At 41.1% G+C, this 17,912-nt stretch overlaps 1 protein-coding gene across 3 annotated transcripts in view; it reads right to left on the reverse strand.

Moving 5' to 3' along the window:
• Positions 1–17,912, reverse strand: part of MFSD6 (major facilitator superfamily domain containing 6) — a 70,877-nt gene that overhangs the window by 6,558 nt on the left and 46,407 nt on the right. For all 3 annotated transcript variants that reach the window (XM_061432623.1, XM_061432642.1, XM_061432632.1), the window contains exon 4: positions 52–213. In XM_061432623.1, the coding sequence (XP_061288607.1) occupies positions 52–213 (162 nt within the window). The remainder of the gene's footprint in view (positions 1–51; positions 214–17,912) is intronic.

Genomic DNA, 17,912 nt, shown 5'->3' on the forward strand with positions numbered 1-17,912 from the left:
TTTTTAAGGTTTCATCAAAGAAGAAAGGGAAAGAAAGCAAGCCATTCTTACCAAAAAAGTTGACTAACACGCCTCCAATCATGGCACCACAGCCTCTCCCCAAACCCAGATGCAGGCCTTGCAGGATGCCCTGAGCAGACGTCCTCAGCTCAGGGGGAACCGCGGCACTGAGATAAGAAATGCAGGCCGCCCAGATGGCCGCGTGTGTCACTCCTGGGGAGAGAGGGGAGCAGGCGGGATGGCTGATCAGCACTCCTCAGGCTACTCTTTTTTGGAATGTGAGTTACTAATGAGGTACATACACGTGTACACATACACACATATATACACATCTAACAAAGATGTATACTTTTTTGTGGTAAAATACACGTAACAAAATTCGTCATTTAACCATTTTTAAGTGTATGGTTCGGCGGCTTTAAGTACAATTCCAGTTTTGTGCACCCATCACTGCCATCCATCTCCAGAATTTATTTTCAGCACAAACTGAAATTCTGCACCTGTTAAACAACACCATCTCCAGGCCTTGAGAACCACCGTTTATTCTCTATGTGAGTATGACTGCTTGGGTACCTCATACAAGTGGGCTCATACAGGCTTGGTTCTTTGGTGTCTAGCTTCTTTCACTTAGCATAAAGCCTTCAGAGTTCGTCCATGTTACATGTGCCAGAATTTCCTTCCTTTTTATGGCTTATGGATATGTAGCCTTGCAACACTGTTTATCCATTGATCTCTTGAGGGATATTTGGGTTGTTTCCACCTTTTGGCTGTTGCGAATGCTGCTGCTGTGAACACTGAAGTGCAAGTGTCTGAGTCCCCATGTCAGTTCTTTGGGGGTATATACCTTAAAGTGGAATTACTGGGTTACATGGTAATATATTTAACACTTTGAGGGTCTGTTTTCCACAGTAGCTGCACCCTTTCACATTCCCAGAAATGCCCACTAGAAATTCCCACTCAAGAATTTCAGTTTTTCCATATCTTACCAGATGTTATCTTCTGTGTCTTTATAATAACGATACTAATGGTTATTAGGGCTTCCCAGGTGGCACTAGTGGTAAAGAACCCGCCTACCAATGCAGGAGACATGAAGAGATGCAGGTTCAATCCCTAGGTCGGGAAAAGCCCCTGGAGGCGGGCACGGCAACCCACTCCAGTATTCTTGCCCGGGGAATCCCCATGGACAGAGAAGCCTAGCAAGCTAGAGTGCACACGGTTGCGTACTGTCAGACATAACTGAAGCGACTTAGCACAACGGGTATGAAGTGGTATCGCACTGTGGTTTTGATTTGCATTCCCTAATAGCTACTGATACTGAATGTTTTTCATTTATTAGCCATCTATAAATCTTCTTGGAGAAAATCTATGCAAGTCTTTGCTCATTTTCAAATTGGGCTGTTTGGGTTTCTTTGCTGTTGTAGTCGTTTTTAAATATATTTTGGATATTAAAACCTTTTATTGGGTACCTATTTTGACATTAAGAACAGATACATAGATCAATGGAACAGAATAGACCTCAGAAATAAACCCATGCACATATAGTCGATTAGTCTACAACAAAGGAGGTAAGAATATACAGTGGAGAAAAGGCAGCGTCTTTACCGTGTGGTGTTGGAAAACATGAACAGCTACATGTAAATCAATGAAATTAGGACACTCCCACATACCATATACAAAATAAACTCAAAATGGTTTGAAGACCTAAATGTAAGACATGGCACCATAAAATTCCTAGAGGAGAACATAGGTAAAACATTCTCTGACATAAATTGTAGAAATATTTTCTTAGATCAGTCTCCCAAAGCAATAAAGAAATAAAAGCAATAATAAATGGGACTTGATCAAACTTAAAAAGATTTTGCACAGAAATCATCAACAAAATAAAAAGACAACCTAAGGAATGGAAGAAAATACTTGCAAGTGATGTGGCCAACGAGGAGTTACTATCCAGAATCTCCAAACAGCTCATAAAACTCAATATTGTAAAAACAATCAAAGAATGGGCAGAAATCCTACAGACATTTTTCCAAAGAAGACATACAAATGGCCAACATACACATGAAAAGATGCTCATCATTGCTCATCATTAGAGAAATGCAAGTCAAAACCACAGAAAGGTATCACCTCACACTATTCAAAATGATCATCATTTAAAAAGTCTGAAAATGCTGGAGAGGGTGTTGAGAAAAGAGAGCTCTCCTACTCTTTGGGGGGAATGTAAACTTGTGCAGCCACTATGGTAAAAGAGGTTTGGAGGTTCCTTAAAATGCTAAAATAGAGCTAGCATGTGACCCAGTAATCCAACTCCTGGATAATTATCTGGAAAAGGCAAAAATTCTAATTTGAAAAGATATGTGTACCCTAATGTTCACAGCAGCACCATTTACAATAGCAAGACAGAGAAGCAACCAAATGCCCGTCAGTGCATGACTGGCTCAAAAGATGTGGCACACAGATGCACAGTGGGATATAACTCAGCCAAAAAAATGAAACATTCCCATTGACAGCAACAGGCATGGGCCTAGAAGTGTTATAACGAAGTCAGGCAGATAAAGACAGTTACTATATGATATCACTTATATGTGGGATGTAAAAAATAATACAAATGAATCCATATACAAACCAGAAACAGGCTCACAGCCATAGAAAACAAACATATAGTTATCAAAGGGGAGAGGGAGGGAAGAGGGGGTACAAATTAGGAATATGGAATTAACAGATAAAACTACTATACAAAAAGCAGATAAGCAATAAGGATTTACGGTATAACAGGAAATTCAGTATCTTGTAATAACTTGTAATGAAATATAATCTAAAAAAATCACTTTGCTGTACATCTGAAAATAATGAAGTAAATCAAGTACGATTTTTAAAAATTATTTCCAATTTTTCCAGTATATTAGCACTATGATTAACATTTTCAGAGAGATACCTTTTATGTATCTTATTTACATTGGCTATAATTCTATAAGTGGGATTAATGACTCGAAGGATATAATCATTTTTTTCTTTTTTGCCTTTTAATATATAGTTCAGTTTGTTTTCCAAAAGACTGCAGGGACTATTTACAATGCCTCATCACCAGTTTCATTATATCTTCACCATTGGTTGGCAGGGAGAGGAGGATAAAGATAACAGGTTGGAAAAAAATTGATCATTAAGGTACAGCATCTACACACTAAATGAATTTAAGTCTTTATTAGAACACAGCTTTACATGGAACAGGAAGATACCATCACAGCAGGTTTATAAACAGCCGCAAAGGATTAAGAAGTCATCTGGTACTGCTTACATTAAGATATGGGCTTGCTCCTGAAAACTAATCTCGCTTGGAGATAACATCATCAGAAAGTTTTAACCCATGTTTTGGAAAATTAAACTGAAAGAGTAATATTCATTTAAGATTTAATCTGACAATCTGCTTCTGGCCAAACTGGAATAACAGGTACTGGATTTACTTCCTTCTTGAAACAACCAAAAACTGGACAAAATATATGAAACAATAGTTCCTAAGACACTGGACGTCAGCAATAAGGGCAGTGATCTCTGAGAGACGGGAAACAGTGAGGGGCCCAGTGCACTGGGCCAGAGTCCGACAGCCGCAAGGCACAGAGGGGGCCAGCAAACTGAGGAGATGGGGCAGACAGTCTGGGAAGACGGGGCAGCCGGGACTCCCGGTCAGAGAGCCAGAGAGAGCGCACCACAGGAACTCCAGAGGCCCGCAGATGGCTTCCCTCAAGTGTCCAGCAGAGTGCTGATTAACAGGTGCATGTGTTAGAAACCATCCAAAGCCAGGTAAAGAAATGCCCAAGACAATACAAAAAACACTCCTCAGAGCCCATCCAGGGCTGGGAATAGTACCTGTTTCTACCAGCCAAACTGGAAAAACTCGTGATTCCTGGGACTGCTAGATTCAGAAGGGTCTTGTTTTAGGACAACCAACAGGGACCTTCTGTACAGCACAGGGAGCTCTGCTTACTGTTCCACGGCAGCGAGGATGGGAGGGGAGTTCGGGGAGAACGGGTGCATGCATGTATGTGGCTGAGTACCTTTGCTGTCCACCTGAAACTCTCACAATTGCTGTTAATCAGCTGCACTCTAATGCAAAATAAGGTTTTTAAAAGACACTGAGGATAAAAACAAACAAACAAAAGGTCGTGTGTTAGTATTACGAAAGAGCCCTAGTTTAAACAACGTTCTGGTCCCATCTAAGTAATGTTTAAAAGCAAGACTCAAGAGGGTCATACTCTTTCTAAGTTTAGGTATGTTCCAGAACAAAGCTCAAGAATATTTGTAGGAAAGCAAAAATATTCAGCACCTAAGGTAAAATTCACAGTGTTGAGCATGTAATCAAATACATTGCTATTCAGTTGCTAAGTTGTGTAGGCCTCTGACACCCCATGGACTGCGGCACACCAAGCTCCTCTGTCCTCCACTATCTCCCAGAGTTTGCTCATATTCACGTCCATTGAGTCGATAATGCTGTCTAACCGTTTCATCCTTTGTTGTCGCCTTCTCCTTTTGCCTTCAATCCTTCACAGCATCAGGGTATTTTCCAATGAGTCAGCTCGTTGCATCAAGTGGCCAAAGTATTGGAGTTTCAGCTTCAGCATCAGACCTTCCAATGAACAGCCAGGACTGATCTCCTTTAGGATGGACTGGTTGGCTGTCCGAGGGACTCTCAAGTCTTCTCCAACACCACAGTTCAAAAGCAACAATTCTTCGGCGCTCAGCTTTCTTCACAGTCCAACTCTCACATCCATACACAACCACTGGAAAAACCATAGCTTTGACTAGACTCTCAAGAGTCTTCTCCAGCACAATTTGAAAGGATCAATTCTTTGGTGCTCAGCCTTCTTTATGGTCCAACTCGCATCTGTACATGACTACTGGAAAAACCAAAGCTGTGACTATATGGACCTTTGTCGGCAAAGTGATGTCTCTGCTTTTTAATACACTGTCTGGGTTTGTCATAGCTTTCCTTCCAAGGAGCAGCGTCTTTTAATTTCATGGCTGCAGTCACCATCTGCAGTGATTTTGGAGACCAAAAAAAATAAAGTCTTTACTGCTTTCATTTTTTCCCCTTCTATTTGCCATGAAGTGATGGGACCAGATACCATGATCTTAGTTTTTGAATATTCAATTATAGGCTAGCTTTTTCACTCTCCTCTTTCACCTTTATTATGAAGCTCTTTAGTTTCTCTTCACTTTCTGCCATTATAGTGATATCATCTGCATATCTGAGGCTTTTGATATTTCTCCCAGCAATCGATTCCAGCTTGTGATTCATCCAGCCCAGAATTTCACATGTTGTACAATTCATATAAGTTAAATTAACAGGGTGACAATAGATAGCCTTGTCATACCGCTTTCACAGTGTTGAACCAGTGAGTTGTTCCATGTCTGGTTCTGTTAGGTTGGTGCAAAAGTAACTGCAGTTCTGCACTGTAGAACTTTACCATTTGATATTAGAATACATTCTTAAATATATGTGGTTATGTTATACATCATTTTAATGGGTGTTTCTCGCTTCATTTTCTTGCTAATGACATTATTTGCTGTTTATACTTAGGGAAATGATGTTAGACAAAAAGCAGATTTTATCAGTTTCTTGATTCAAGTTCAAAATGAGTCATAAAACAGCAGAGACACTCACATCACCAATGCATTTGGCTCAGAAACTAACGAATATACAGTGCCGTGGCGGTTCAAGTTTTACAAAGGAGACAAAAGCCTCACAAGATGAGGAGTGCAATGGCCTGCCATAGGCGGCTGACAGCAACCAAGAACCGTCATCGAGGTTGTGAAAGAACTCCACGTTGACCATTCTGTGGTCATTTAGTATTGAAGCAAATTGGAAAGGTGAAAAAGCTCCATAAGTGGTTGCCTCATGAGCTGACCAAAAATTTTAAAAAATCGTTCTGAAGTGTCATCTCATATTCTGCAAAATAGCAAGCCGTTTCTCCATCAGATTGTGACAAAAAGTGGATTTTATATGACAGCTGGTGATGGCCATCTCAAGGCTTGACCGAGAAGCTCCAAAGCACTTCCCAAAGCCCCAAACTTGCACCAAAAAGATCATGGTCACTGGTGGTCTGCTGCCAGTCGGATCCACTACAGCTTTCTGAATCCTGGTGAAACCATTACCTTTGAGAAGTATGCTCAGCAAATTGATGAGATGCAGTAAAAACTGCAATGACTGCAGTTGGCATTGGTCAACAGAAGGGGCCCAGTTCTTCCCCGTGACAACGCCCAACAGCATGCCGCATAATCAACGGTTCAAGAGTTGAACAAATTGGGCTCTGAAGTTTTGCCTCAGTAGCCAGATTCACCTGACATCAACCTGCATCAACCGACTACCCTTTCTTCAAGCATCTCGACAACTTTTGGCAGGTAAAAGCCTTCCACAACCAGCAGGAAGCAGAAAATGCTTTCCAAGAGTTAACTGAATCCTGAAGAGAGGGTTTTTATGCTACAGGAATAAACAGATTTATTTCTCATTGGCAAAAATGTGTTGACTGTAATCATTATTATTTTTATTAATAAAGATGTTTTAAGCCTAGTTAAAACGATTTCAAGTTCACGGTCCGAAACTGCAATTACATTGCACCAATCTAATAAATGTTACTTCTTGACCACATACAGGTTTCTCAGGAGACATGTAAGGTGGTCTGGTATTCCCATCTCTAAGAATTTTCCAGTTTGTTGTGACCCACACAGTCAAAAGCTTTAGCGTAGTCAATGAAGCAGATTTTTTTCTGGAATTCACTTGCTTTTTTTTATTATCCAATGGACATTGGCAATTTGATCTCTGGTTCCTCTGCCTTTTCTAAACCCAGCTTGTACATCTGGAAGTTCTTGGCTCACATACTGCTGAAGCCTAGCTTGAAAGATTTTGAGCATTGCTAGCAGAGCCTGGTGGGCTGCCATCTATGGAGTTGCACAGAGTTGGACACGACTGAAGCGACTTAGTAGCAGCAGCAGCAGGTGAAATGAGAGCAACTGCATGGTAGTTGAAACATTCTTTGGCATTGCCCTTCTTGGGGATTGGAATGAAAACTGACCATTTCCAGTCCTGTGGCCACTACTGAGTTTTCCACATTTACTGGCATATTGAGTGCAGCACTTTAATGGCATCATCTTTTTAGGATTTTAGATAGCTCAGCTGGAATTCTGTTACCTCCACTAGCATTGTTCATAGTAATACTTCTTAAGGCCCACTTGACTTCACACTCCAGGATGTCTGGCTCTAGGTGAGTGACCTCATCATCATGGTTATCCGGGTCATTAGGACCTTTTCTATATAGTTCTGTGTATCTTGTCACCTCTTCTTTATCTCTTATGCTTCTATTAGGTCCTTACCACTTCTGTCCTTTATCATGCCCATTCTTGCATGAAATGTTCCCTTGGTATTTCCTGAAGAGATCGCTAGTCCTTCCCATTCTACTGTTTTCTTCAATTTCTTTGCATTGTTGATTTAAGAAGGCCTTCTTACCTCCCCTTGCTATTCTCTGGAAGTCTGTATTCAGTTGGATATACTACTCTTTCTCCTTTGCCTTTGCCTTCTCTTCTTTCGTCAGCTTTTTGTAAAGCCTCCTCAGATAACCACTTTGCTTTTTTGCATTTCTTTTTCTGTGGGATGGTTTTGGTCACTGCTTCCTGTACAATGTTATGAACCTCCATCCATAGTTCTTCAGGCACTCTGAATATCAGATCTAATCCCTTGAATCTACTTGTACTTCCACTGTATAATCATAAGGGATTTGATTTCGGTCGTACCTGAATGGCCTAGTGGTTTTCCATACTTTCCTCAATTTAAGTCTGAAGTCTGCAATAAGGTGCTCATGATCTGAGCTGGTCAGGTTCAGGTTTTGTTTTTGCTGACTACAGTACAGAGGCTCTCCATCTTCAGCTGCAGAGAATAGAATCCATCTGATTTTGGTACTGACCATCTGGTGATGTCCATGTACAGAGGCATCTCTTGGGTTGTTGGGAAAGGGTGTTTGCTAAGACCACCATGTTCTTTTGACAAAACTCTGTTAGCCTTTGCCCTGATTCATTTTGTACTCCAACACCAAACCTGCTTGTTATTCCTGGTAACTCTTGACTTTCTACTTTTACACTCCAGTCCCCTATGATGAAAATGACCTCTTTTTTGGGTGTCAGTTCTAGAAGATGTTGTAGGTCTTCATCAGTTCTGTAGCTCAGTCATGTCCGACTCTTTGAGACCCCATGGACTACAGCACAGCAGGCTTCCCTGTCCATCACCAACTCCTGGAGCTTGCTCAAACTTATGTCCATCAAGTCGGTGACACAATCCAACCATCTCATCTTCTGTCGTCCCCTTCTCCTCCCGCCTTCAATCTTTCCCACCATCAGGATCTTTTGCAATGAATCAGTTCTTCACATCAGGTGGCCAAAGTATTGGAGTTTCAGCTTCAACATCAGTCCTTCCAATGAATATTCAGGACCGATTTCCTTTAGGATGGACTGGTTGGATCTCCTTGCAGTCTAAGGGACTCTCAGGAGTCTTCTCCAACACCACAGTTCAAGTATCATTTCTTCAGTGCTCAGCATTCTTTATAGTCCAACTCTCACATCCATACATAACTACTGGAAAAAACATAGGTTTGACTAGACGGACCTTTGTTGGCAAAGTAATGTCTCTGCTTTTTAATTATGCTGTCTAGGTTGGTCACAGCTTTTCTTCTAAGTAGCAAGCATCTTTTAATTTCATGGCTGCAGTCACCTTCTGCAGTGATTTTGGAGCCCAAGAAAATAAAGTCTGTCACTATTTCCATTGTTTCCCCATCTGTTTGCCATGAAGTGATGGGACCAGATGCCATGATCTTAGTTTTTGTAGGTCTTCATCAGTTCAGTTGCTCAGTCATGTCTGATTCTGTGCGACCCCATGGATGGACTGCAGCACTCCCGGCTGTTCTTCACCATTTCCCATAGTTTGCTCAAACTCATGTCCATCTAGTCACTGATGCCATCCAACCATCTCATCCTCTGTCATCCTCTTCTTCTTTGAATGTTGAGTTTTAAGCCAACTTTTTCATTTTCCTCTTTCACTTTCATCAAGAGGTTCTTTAGTTCTTCTTCACTTTCTGCCATAAGGATGGTGTCATCTGCATATCTGAGGTTATTGATATTTCTCCCAGCAATCTTGATTGTAGCTTATGCTTCATCCAACTTGGCATTTTGCATGATGTACTCTGCATATAAACTAAATAAACAGGGTGATAATATACAGCCTTGATGTACTCCTTTCCCAATTTGGAACCAGTTCCATGTCCAGTTCTGTTGTTCCATGTCCAGTTTTAAGTTGCTTCTTGACCTGCATACAGGTTTCTCAGGAGGCAGGTAAGGTAGTCTTATATTCCCATCTCTTGAAGAATTTTCCACATTATGTTGTGATCCACACAGTCAAAGGCTTTGGCATAGTCAATAAAGCAGAAATAGATGTTTATATGGAACTCTCTTGTTTTTTTGATGATCCATTTTCAATGTTGGCAATTTGATTTCTGGTTCCTCTGTCTTTTCTAAATCTAGCTTGAACATCTGGAAGTTCACAGTTCATGTACTATTGAAGTCTGGCTTGGAGAATTTTGAGCATTACTTTGCTAGCATGTGAGATGAGTGCAGTTGTATGGTAGTTTGAATGTTCTATGGCATTGTCTTTCTTTGAAATTGGAATGAAAACTGACCTTTTTCAGTCCTGTGGCCACTGCAGAGTTTTCCAAATTTGCTGGCATATTGAGTGCAGCACTTTCACAGCATCATCTTTCAGGATTTGAAATAGCTCAACTGGAATTCCATCACCTCCACTAGCTTTGTTCGTAGTGATGCTTCCTAAGGCCCACTTGACTTCACATTCCAGGGTGTCTGGCTCTAGGTGAGTGATCACACCATCGTGGTTATCTGGGTCATGAAGATCTTTTTTGTACAGTTCTGTGTATTCTTGCTACCTCTTAATATCTTCTGCTTCTGTAAGGTCCATACCATTTCTGTCCTTTACTCTGCCTATCTTTGCATGAAATGTTCCCTTGGTATCTCTAATTTTCTTGAAGAGATCTCAGGTCTTTCTCATTCTACTGTTTTCCTCTATTTCTTTGCACTGATCACGGAGGAAGGCTTTCTTATCTCTCCTTGCTATTCTTTGGAACTCTGCATTCAGATGGGTTTATCTTTCCTTTTCTTCTTTGCCTTTAGCTTCTCTTCTTTTCTCAGCTATTTGTAAGGCCTCCTCAGACAACCATTTTGCCTTTCTGAATTTCTTTTTCTTGGGGATGGTCTTGATCACTGCCTCCTGTACAATGTCACGAACCTCTATCCATAGTTCTTCAGGCAACCTATCAGATCTAAAGCCTTGGGTCTATTTGTCACTTCTACTTTGTAATCGTAAGCTCTAGACAGTCAGCAAAAACAAGGCCTGGAGTTGACTGTGCCTCAGATCATGAACTCCTTATTGCAAAATTAAGAGTTAAATTGAAGAAAGTAGGGAAAAACCTCTAGACCATTCAGGTATGACCTAAATGAAATCCTTTATGATTATACAGTAGGTCTCTATAGAACTGGTCAACTTTAGCTTCTTCAGCATCAGCGGTTGACCATAATAGAATAAACATTATTTTCACTGGGTACATTAGATTATATGCCTTGAGAAATACCACAATAATTTTTCTTATGTATGTTTCAGTAATCATTTAAAGTAGGTTGTTTTTTAACTAGAAAGATGAGCTAGATGATTAGAGGCATACTTAATTAATTTCAACAGAATTCAAATGAAATATTTGCTTTATCGGGCTTAACAACTACAGTACCTTAGATAATGCCAGCCTTCTCCAAATTGAACAATGCCTGGATAGAATCTTGATTATAAATGTTGACAGTAGTATACAATTTAAATATTATTATATATATATGTATCTATTTAAACAATAATTTTTAAAGATGCTGCTAACGCTAACTTTTCAGATATGACTATTTTTTCATTAGCACTTAGGGAAAAACCTCAAAACTATTCCAATAAATAAAATGAAATTCATTCAAAATCAATTCTAATTAATAACCAGCATAGGTTTTGGAAGTCATTTCTTAAAGATGAATCATCAAAGACCTGAAACCACATGAGATGGTTTTAAATTAATTTTAATGGTGATGCCAACTCGATTGTTATGTCTGTGTTTCAGCAATCAATTACAGGATTTACAAGGAGACACAGATGGGTCTACGTATTTATATGATGCTCAGTGTGTCTGACTCTTTGCAACTTCAAAGACTAGCCGGCCAAGCTCCTCTGTCCATGGGGATTCTCCTGGCAAAAACAGTGGAGTGGGTTGCCATGCTCTCCTCCAGGGGATCTTCCCAACCCAGGGATCAAACCCAGGTCTCCCACATTGCAGGCGGATTCTTTACCATCTAAGCCATCAGGGAAGCCCTTTATGTTACCAAATGGTAACAAATGTATTTTTGCTATAATTCTATATCAAATATAATTCTAGCAGTTATTCTCTTAAATGTGAAGGCTTGGACACACACAAAATCTTTCAATAATAAAGAGTTTGTTTTCTTTCTTTTTTTTCCAGTCCTAAGGCAATGGCACCCCACTCCAGTACTCTTGCCTGGAAAATCCCATGGGCGGAGGAGCCCGGTAGGTGGCAGTCCATGGGGTCACGAAGAGTCAGACATGACTGAGCAACTTCACTTTCACTTTTCACTTTCATGCATTGGAGAAGGAAATGGCAACCCACTCCGGTGTTCTTGCCTGGAGAATCCCAAGGATGGGAGAGCCTGGTGGGCTGCCGTCTATGGGGTCGCACAGAGTCGGACACGACTGAAGTGACTTAGCAGCAGCAGTAGCAAGGGCTTTCTAAAACTTTGAGTCTTTTAGGATAATTAAAGCATTTTCCAGCAGGATGACTGAAAATTAGGATACTTTTAAACTAAATTTGTTGGCTGGTATTAAGTGGCAGTTATAAAAAACTCTCTATAGTTAGAATTCTAGAGTTTCCTTATTGCTTTTGGGGACTGATTAGATAATTGGAAACTACATTCTTTAAAGCAACTCAGGGCTTTAACTGAAGGGAAAAATAGTAAAGCATTTAGAGAAAAAATTTTCTCTGGTACTAAAAGCAGAAGAATGAAAGCAATTCTGTCTATATGCTCCAACATTTTCCAAGGTAGATGTAGAATTAAAATTGGTTCATCTGAAATACCTTATTTCAAAATATCATGTAAGTGGAAGAATCCATATTACTTCCAAGAACTAGCAAATCTAAATCCACAAGAGAGCATTCGGTTGATAACAACACCTTGTATACAAAAGACTATTGTGGAGTTGTAGTTCTTGTTCTTAAACTAATGCAGACTTCTAGTAATTCTATTAATAATCTGAAACACTTGCCAATATTTTTACTACACTTGTGTTCTAGTCCTCTAACTTTGAATCATAAAGCAATCTAAAAATCTAAAAAAGGAATCCATTTTCCATATTTGTAAAATTGTATTTTAGGTATAAAAAAACTTTCCTTTAAAATTTAAAGGGTAAGAGATATCATAAGCAGGAAAAAGAAAAGGTTTCTTATGTGCTTGCCTTTTTATTAGATAACTATGAAAAGGAATAGATGATTATTCTCTACATAATGAAATAAGCTAATGTATTCAGTGGCATGGGTAAATATGTTTATACTAGAGTTACCCATTTTTAAACCTTGTAGTATGAGATAACTAAGTTGGTGGATCAAACAGGACAAATTAAAAGATGTTACCTCCCTGACTGATAATAGTAACAAAGGCACATGAACTGATTCTCCTTGCAATATGTATTACTCTTCCTTGACAACTTGTCATCAAACCACTGGTAATTTTGAGTGGCAATTCAACACCAACTCACATAACAGGTGCTTAATAAAGGTGTTTGGCAATTCAACACCATAGGTTAACTGACAACTAGTGATTCTCCAAGATCACACAGGTCATGGAAACTTAGCTTCTCAGCCTTTTTCCCTTCCCTGGGTCCCTCAGGATCACCTTCAAGGCTAACAGAAATTTAGAGATACTTTCACACCACCTGCTGCCAGGACCTTAGCTGTTTGTGAATACACTACATTTCAGTAACCTTGAACCACTGGAAAGAATTAAGATGAATGTTTAACTTTTCCCATTAATAATGATAATTTTTAAGTCTGTGGTGGCTTAGTGGTAAAGAACCTGCCTGCCAATGCAAGAGACGTGGGTTCAATCCCTGGGTCGGGAAGACTCCCTGGAGAAGGAAATGGCAATCCACTCCAGTATTCTTGCCTGGGAAGTCCCACGGACAGAGGAGCCTGGCGGGCTACATCCATGGGATCACAAAAAGAGTCGGACATGACTTAGTGACTAAACAACAACAACAATAATTTCCATTAATGTTATTACAGCAGCTTACTCTACCAGAACTGTGCTAAGTATTTTATATAGCATTATCTCATCTGTTGTTCTTAGTAACAGGTACCATTTTTTTCTTCATTTTCCAAAAGGGAAACCAAGGGACAGAGATTAAAGTGCCTTCTCCAAAGTGATACAGACATCAGGGTAGTGGAACAGAATTTGAAGCACTTCAGTGCTTAAGAAATAAACTGTACCTTCTCATAACTATTGAAAATATTCCATAATAGTGTGTGTTAGCCGCTCAGTCGTGTCCAACTCTTCGTGACCCTATGGACTGGACCCCGCCAGACTCCTCTGTCCATGGGGTTTTCCAGGCAAGAATATTGGAGTGGGTTGCCATTTCCTTCTCTTTATCATTCTATAATAAAGGTAATCATCTAATTTGAGAGGTTTTATTGATAATATCAAACATGCCCAACAACCTATCAATTTTTTTCAAGTATATTCTCACTACCTTCCTCTCTTCCCTTCTAAAAGTGCTCAGACCACACATAATATCGAGTTTTTTATCTGCTCCAGAGAACTCCATACCTTATAATCTCAACATTCCCACCTGATTCTGCCACATGAAGTTCAAGATTGTTCAGTCTTGGCTCACAAACATGCTCTATTACAATACATGGCAGGTATGAACAAGAAAAAAATCCTTCTTCCCAAGTAGACAGCTGCTCTTTGTACAATGCTGCTTGGCTTGGGGAAATCACATCATAATGGCAGGGAGGGGTGAGAACTGACAAAGCACTGGGGAACTAGGGTGGTTTTGTTTTTCTTGCTCTGTCACTGACATGCGCTTACTCAACAAAACAGACACATCCCTTTAGCACTGGCACACTAGATCACCTGTGACAAACCTTTTCCATGCATGGACCAAAGCAGACATTTCAATTAGTTCACTGGACCATTCAAATGTTGAGATTAAAAGACGTTTCTGAGAGATCAACGTGGTGAAAATCAGTAAGAGACTCTTCTTCAAAAAACAACACAAGAAAAAGAAAAACCAAACAGAACCACCGTTGGGCAGGCAATAAAAAAAGGAGTCAGTACTGGTTACGGTCGTGCTGCTGTGGTGAGAGACAGGCCTCGGAGCCTTAGTGGTCTCACCCACTGCGCGGTTTCTTGCCTTGCTCACGTCAAGTCCAGTGGGCAAGGAGCCCCTCAGGGCCCCGAGGCGGGCTCACTGCTGCGCTCCACACAGGGGCACCTGGGCAGCAGTGCCCGGTGGAGGAGGGAGGAGAAGATGACACGGGGAAGCCTTTAGAGGGGGTTTACAAGCGACACGTCATTCCTGCTTACTACCAGTCAGTCATCTGCTCATACCTAACTGCCACGGAGACAGGCAGGTAGAGTCCAGCATGTGTCTATGAAGAAAGGGACACAGCAGGTAAACAGCAAGCCAGTCTCTCTGCCGAAGTCAGGGCCACCAACAGCAAGGGACCTTCCAAAGAGAGAAGAGGACCCCACCAAGAACAGTGGTCCTAGCAGAAGCTTCAAGAACCTTCTGCGTCTTACATGAAGGTAACTTTATGAATGGCAGGCGACAATCGATGCTCCCAAGCCCACCAACATACTTAAGAAACCGCTGCAAGAATCTGCTTCATTTATTCCTTCACGAGCACTTACCGAGCAGCCAGACTAGGTGCCAGAGGCCCTGCTCTGCACTGAGACTGTGGCGATACACAGAACATATCTCTAAGCACTACAGAGCTTACAGTCTCGAGGATGGAAGGGGATAGGATGCACTTGAAGGAGGAGCTGACCGAGCTCCCTGAGGAGAATGAACAGGCTAGGGCCTGGCTCAGGGCTTCACAGATACTGGCAACTGAGCCAAAGAGCTGGAATGAAACTCAGCAGGCAGTGGCCTGCGGGCTGGGATGTGAGGAAAAAGCATTTGTGGAAAAAAGGTACCCTGGGTAAAGATGGAGAAAACTAACTCCCATGTGTGAGTGAAAGTGGAAAATGAAGCTTCTATAAACTTCACTTTGCAAAAAAAAAAAAAAAAGACTTATAAGTTGCTTTTTTTAAATAAAAAAAAAAAAAGGTCTGTAGTTAATACACCAATGTTTTGGGGGCCTTTGTGAATTTTACATGCTGGCATAATAACCTTGCGTGTGTGCTAAGTTGCTTCAGTCATGTCCGATTCTTGGTGACCCCACGCACTATAGCCCACCAGGCTCCTCTGTCCATAGGATTCTCCGGGCAAGAGTACTGGAGTGGGATAGCATGCCCTTCTCCAGGGGATCTTCATGACCCAGGAATCAAACTCGAGTCTCTTACCTTTCCTGCATTGGCAAGCGGGTTCTAAATCACTAGCGCCACCTGGGAAGTTATTATACCCTTCAGCTCAGATCAGTTCAGTCGCTCAGTCATGTCCGACTCTTTGCGACCCCATGAACCACAGCACGCCAGGCCTCCCTGTCCATCACCAACTGCCAGAGTTTACCCAAACTCATGTACATTGAGTCTGTGATGCCATCCTATCATCTCACCCTCTGTCATCCCCTTCTCCTCCTGCTCTCAATCCCTCCCAGCATCAGGGTTGTTTCAAATGAGTCAGCTCTTTGCATCAGGTGGCCAAAGTATTGGAGTTTCAGCTCAGCATCAGTCCTTCCAATGAATACCCAGGACCGATCTCCTTTAGGATGAACTGGTTGGATCTCCTTGCAGTCCAAGGAACTCTCAAGAGTCTTCTCCAACACCACAGTTCAAAAGCATCAATTCTTTGGTGCTCAGCTTTCTTTATAGTCCAACTGTCACATCCATAAGTGACGACTGGAAAAACCATAGCCTTGACTAGACGGACCTCTGTCGGCAAAGTAATGTCTCTGCTTTTTAATATGCTGTCTAGGTTGGTCATAACTTTCCTTCCAAGGAGTAAGCGTCTTTTAATTTCATGGCTGCAGTCACCATCTGCAGTGATTTTAGAGCCCCAAAAATAAAGTCAGCCACTATTGCCACTGTTTCCCCATCTATTTGCCATGAAGTGATTGGGACCAGATGCCATGATCTTAGTTTTCTGAATGTTGAGCTTTAAGCCAACATTTTACTCTCCTCTTTCACTTTCATCAAGAGGCTCTTTAGTTCCTCTTCACTTTCTGCCATAAGGGTGGTGTCATCTGCATATCTGAGGTTATTGATATTTCTCCTGGCAATCTTGATTCCAGCTTGTGCTTCTTCCAGCCCAGCATTTCTCATGATGTACTCTGCATATAAGTTGAATAAGCAGGGTGACAACATACAGCCTTGACATACTCCTTTTCCTATTTGGAACCAGTCTGTTGTTCCATGTCCAGTTCTAACTGTTGCTTCCGGACCTGCATATAGGTTTCTCAAGAGGCAGGTCAGGTGGTCTGGTATTCCCATCTCTTGAAGAATGTTCCATAGTTTATTGTGATCCACACAGTCAAAGGCTTTGGCATAGTCAATAAAGCAGAAATAGATGTTTTTCTGGAACTCTCTTGCTTTTTCCATGATCCAGTGGATGTTGGCAATTTGATCTCTGGTTCCTCTGCCTTTTCTAACACCAGCTTGAACATCTGGAAGTTCATGGTTCATGTATTGCTGAAGCCTGGCTTGGAGAATTTTGAACATTACTTTACCAGCGTGTGAGATGAGTGCAACTGTGTGGTAGTTTGAGCATTCTTTGGCATTGCCTTTCTTTGGGATTGGAAAGAAAACTGACCTTTTCCAGTCCTGTGGCCACTGCTGAGTTTTCCAAATTTGCTGACATATTGAGTGCAGCACTTTCACAGCATCATCTTTTAGGATTTGAAATAGCTCAACTGGAATTCCATCACCTCCACTAGCTTTGTTCGTAGTGATGCTTTCTAAGGCCCACTTGACTTCACATTCCAGGATGTCTGGCTCTAGGTGAGTGATCACACCATCGTGATTAACTGGGTCATGAAGATCTTTTTTGTACAGTTCTTCTGTGTATTCTTGCCACCTCTTCTTGATATCTTCTGCTTCTGACAGGTCCATACCATTTCTGTCCTTTATTGAGCCCATCTTTGCCTTAAATGTTTCCTAGTATCTCTGATTTTCTTATTTTTTAATTTTTTTAATAATTTTTTTTAATTTAAAAAATTTTTAATTTTATTTTTAAACTTTACAATATTGTATTAGTTTTGCCAAATATCAAAATGAATCCGCCACAGGTATACATGTGTTCCCCATCCTGAACCCTCCTCCCTCCCCATACCTTCCCTCTGGGTCGTCCCAGTGCACCAGCCCCAAGCATCCAGTATCGTGCATCGAACCTGGACTGGCGACTCATTTCATACATGATATTATACATGTTTCAATGCCATTCTCCCAAATCTCCCCACCCTCTCCCTCTCCCAGAGTCCACAAGACTGATCTATATATCAGGGTCTCTTTTGCTGTCTCGTACACAGGGTTATTGTTACCATCTTTCTAAATTCCATATATATGTGTTAGTATACTGTATTGGTGTTTTTCTTTCTGGCTTACTTCACTCT

This window comes from Bos javanicus, chromosome 2, assembly GCF_032452875.1.
Source record: "Bos javanicus breed banteng chromosome 2, ARS-OSU_banteng_1.0, whole genome shotgun sequence".
NCBI lineage: Eukaryota > Metazoa > Chordata > Mammalia > Artiodactyla > Bovidae > Bos > Bos javanicus.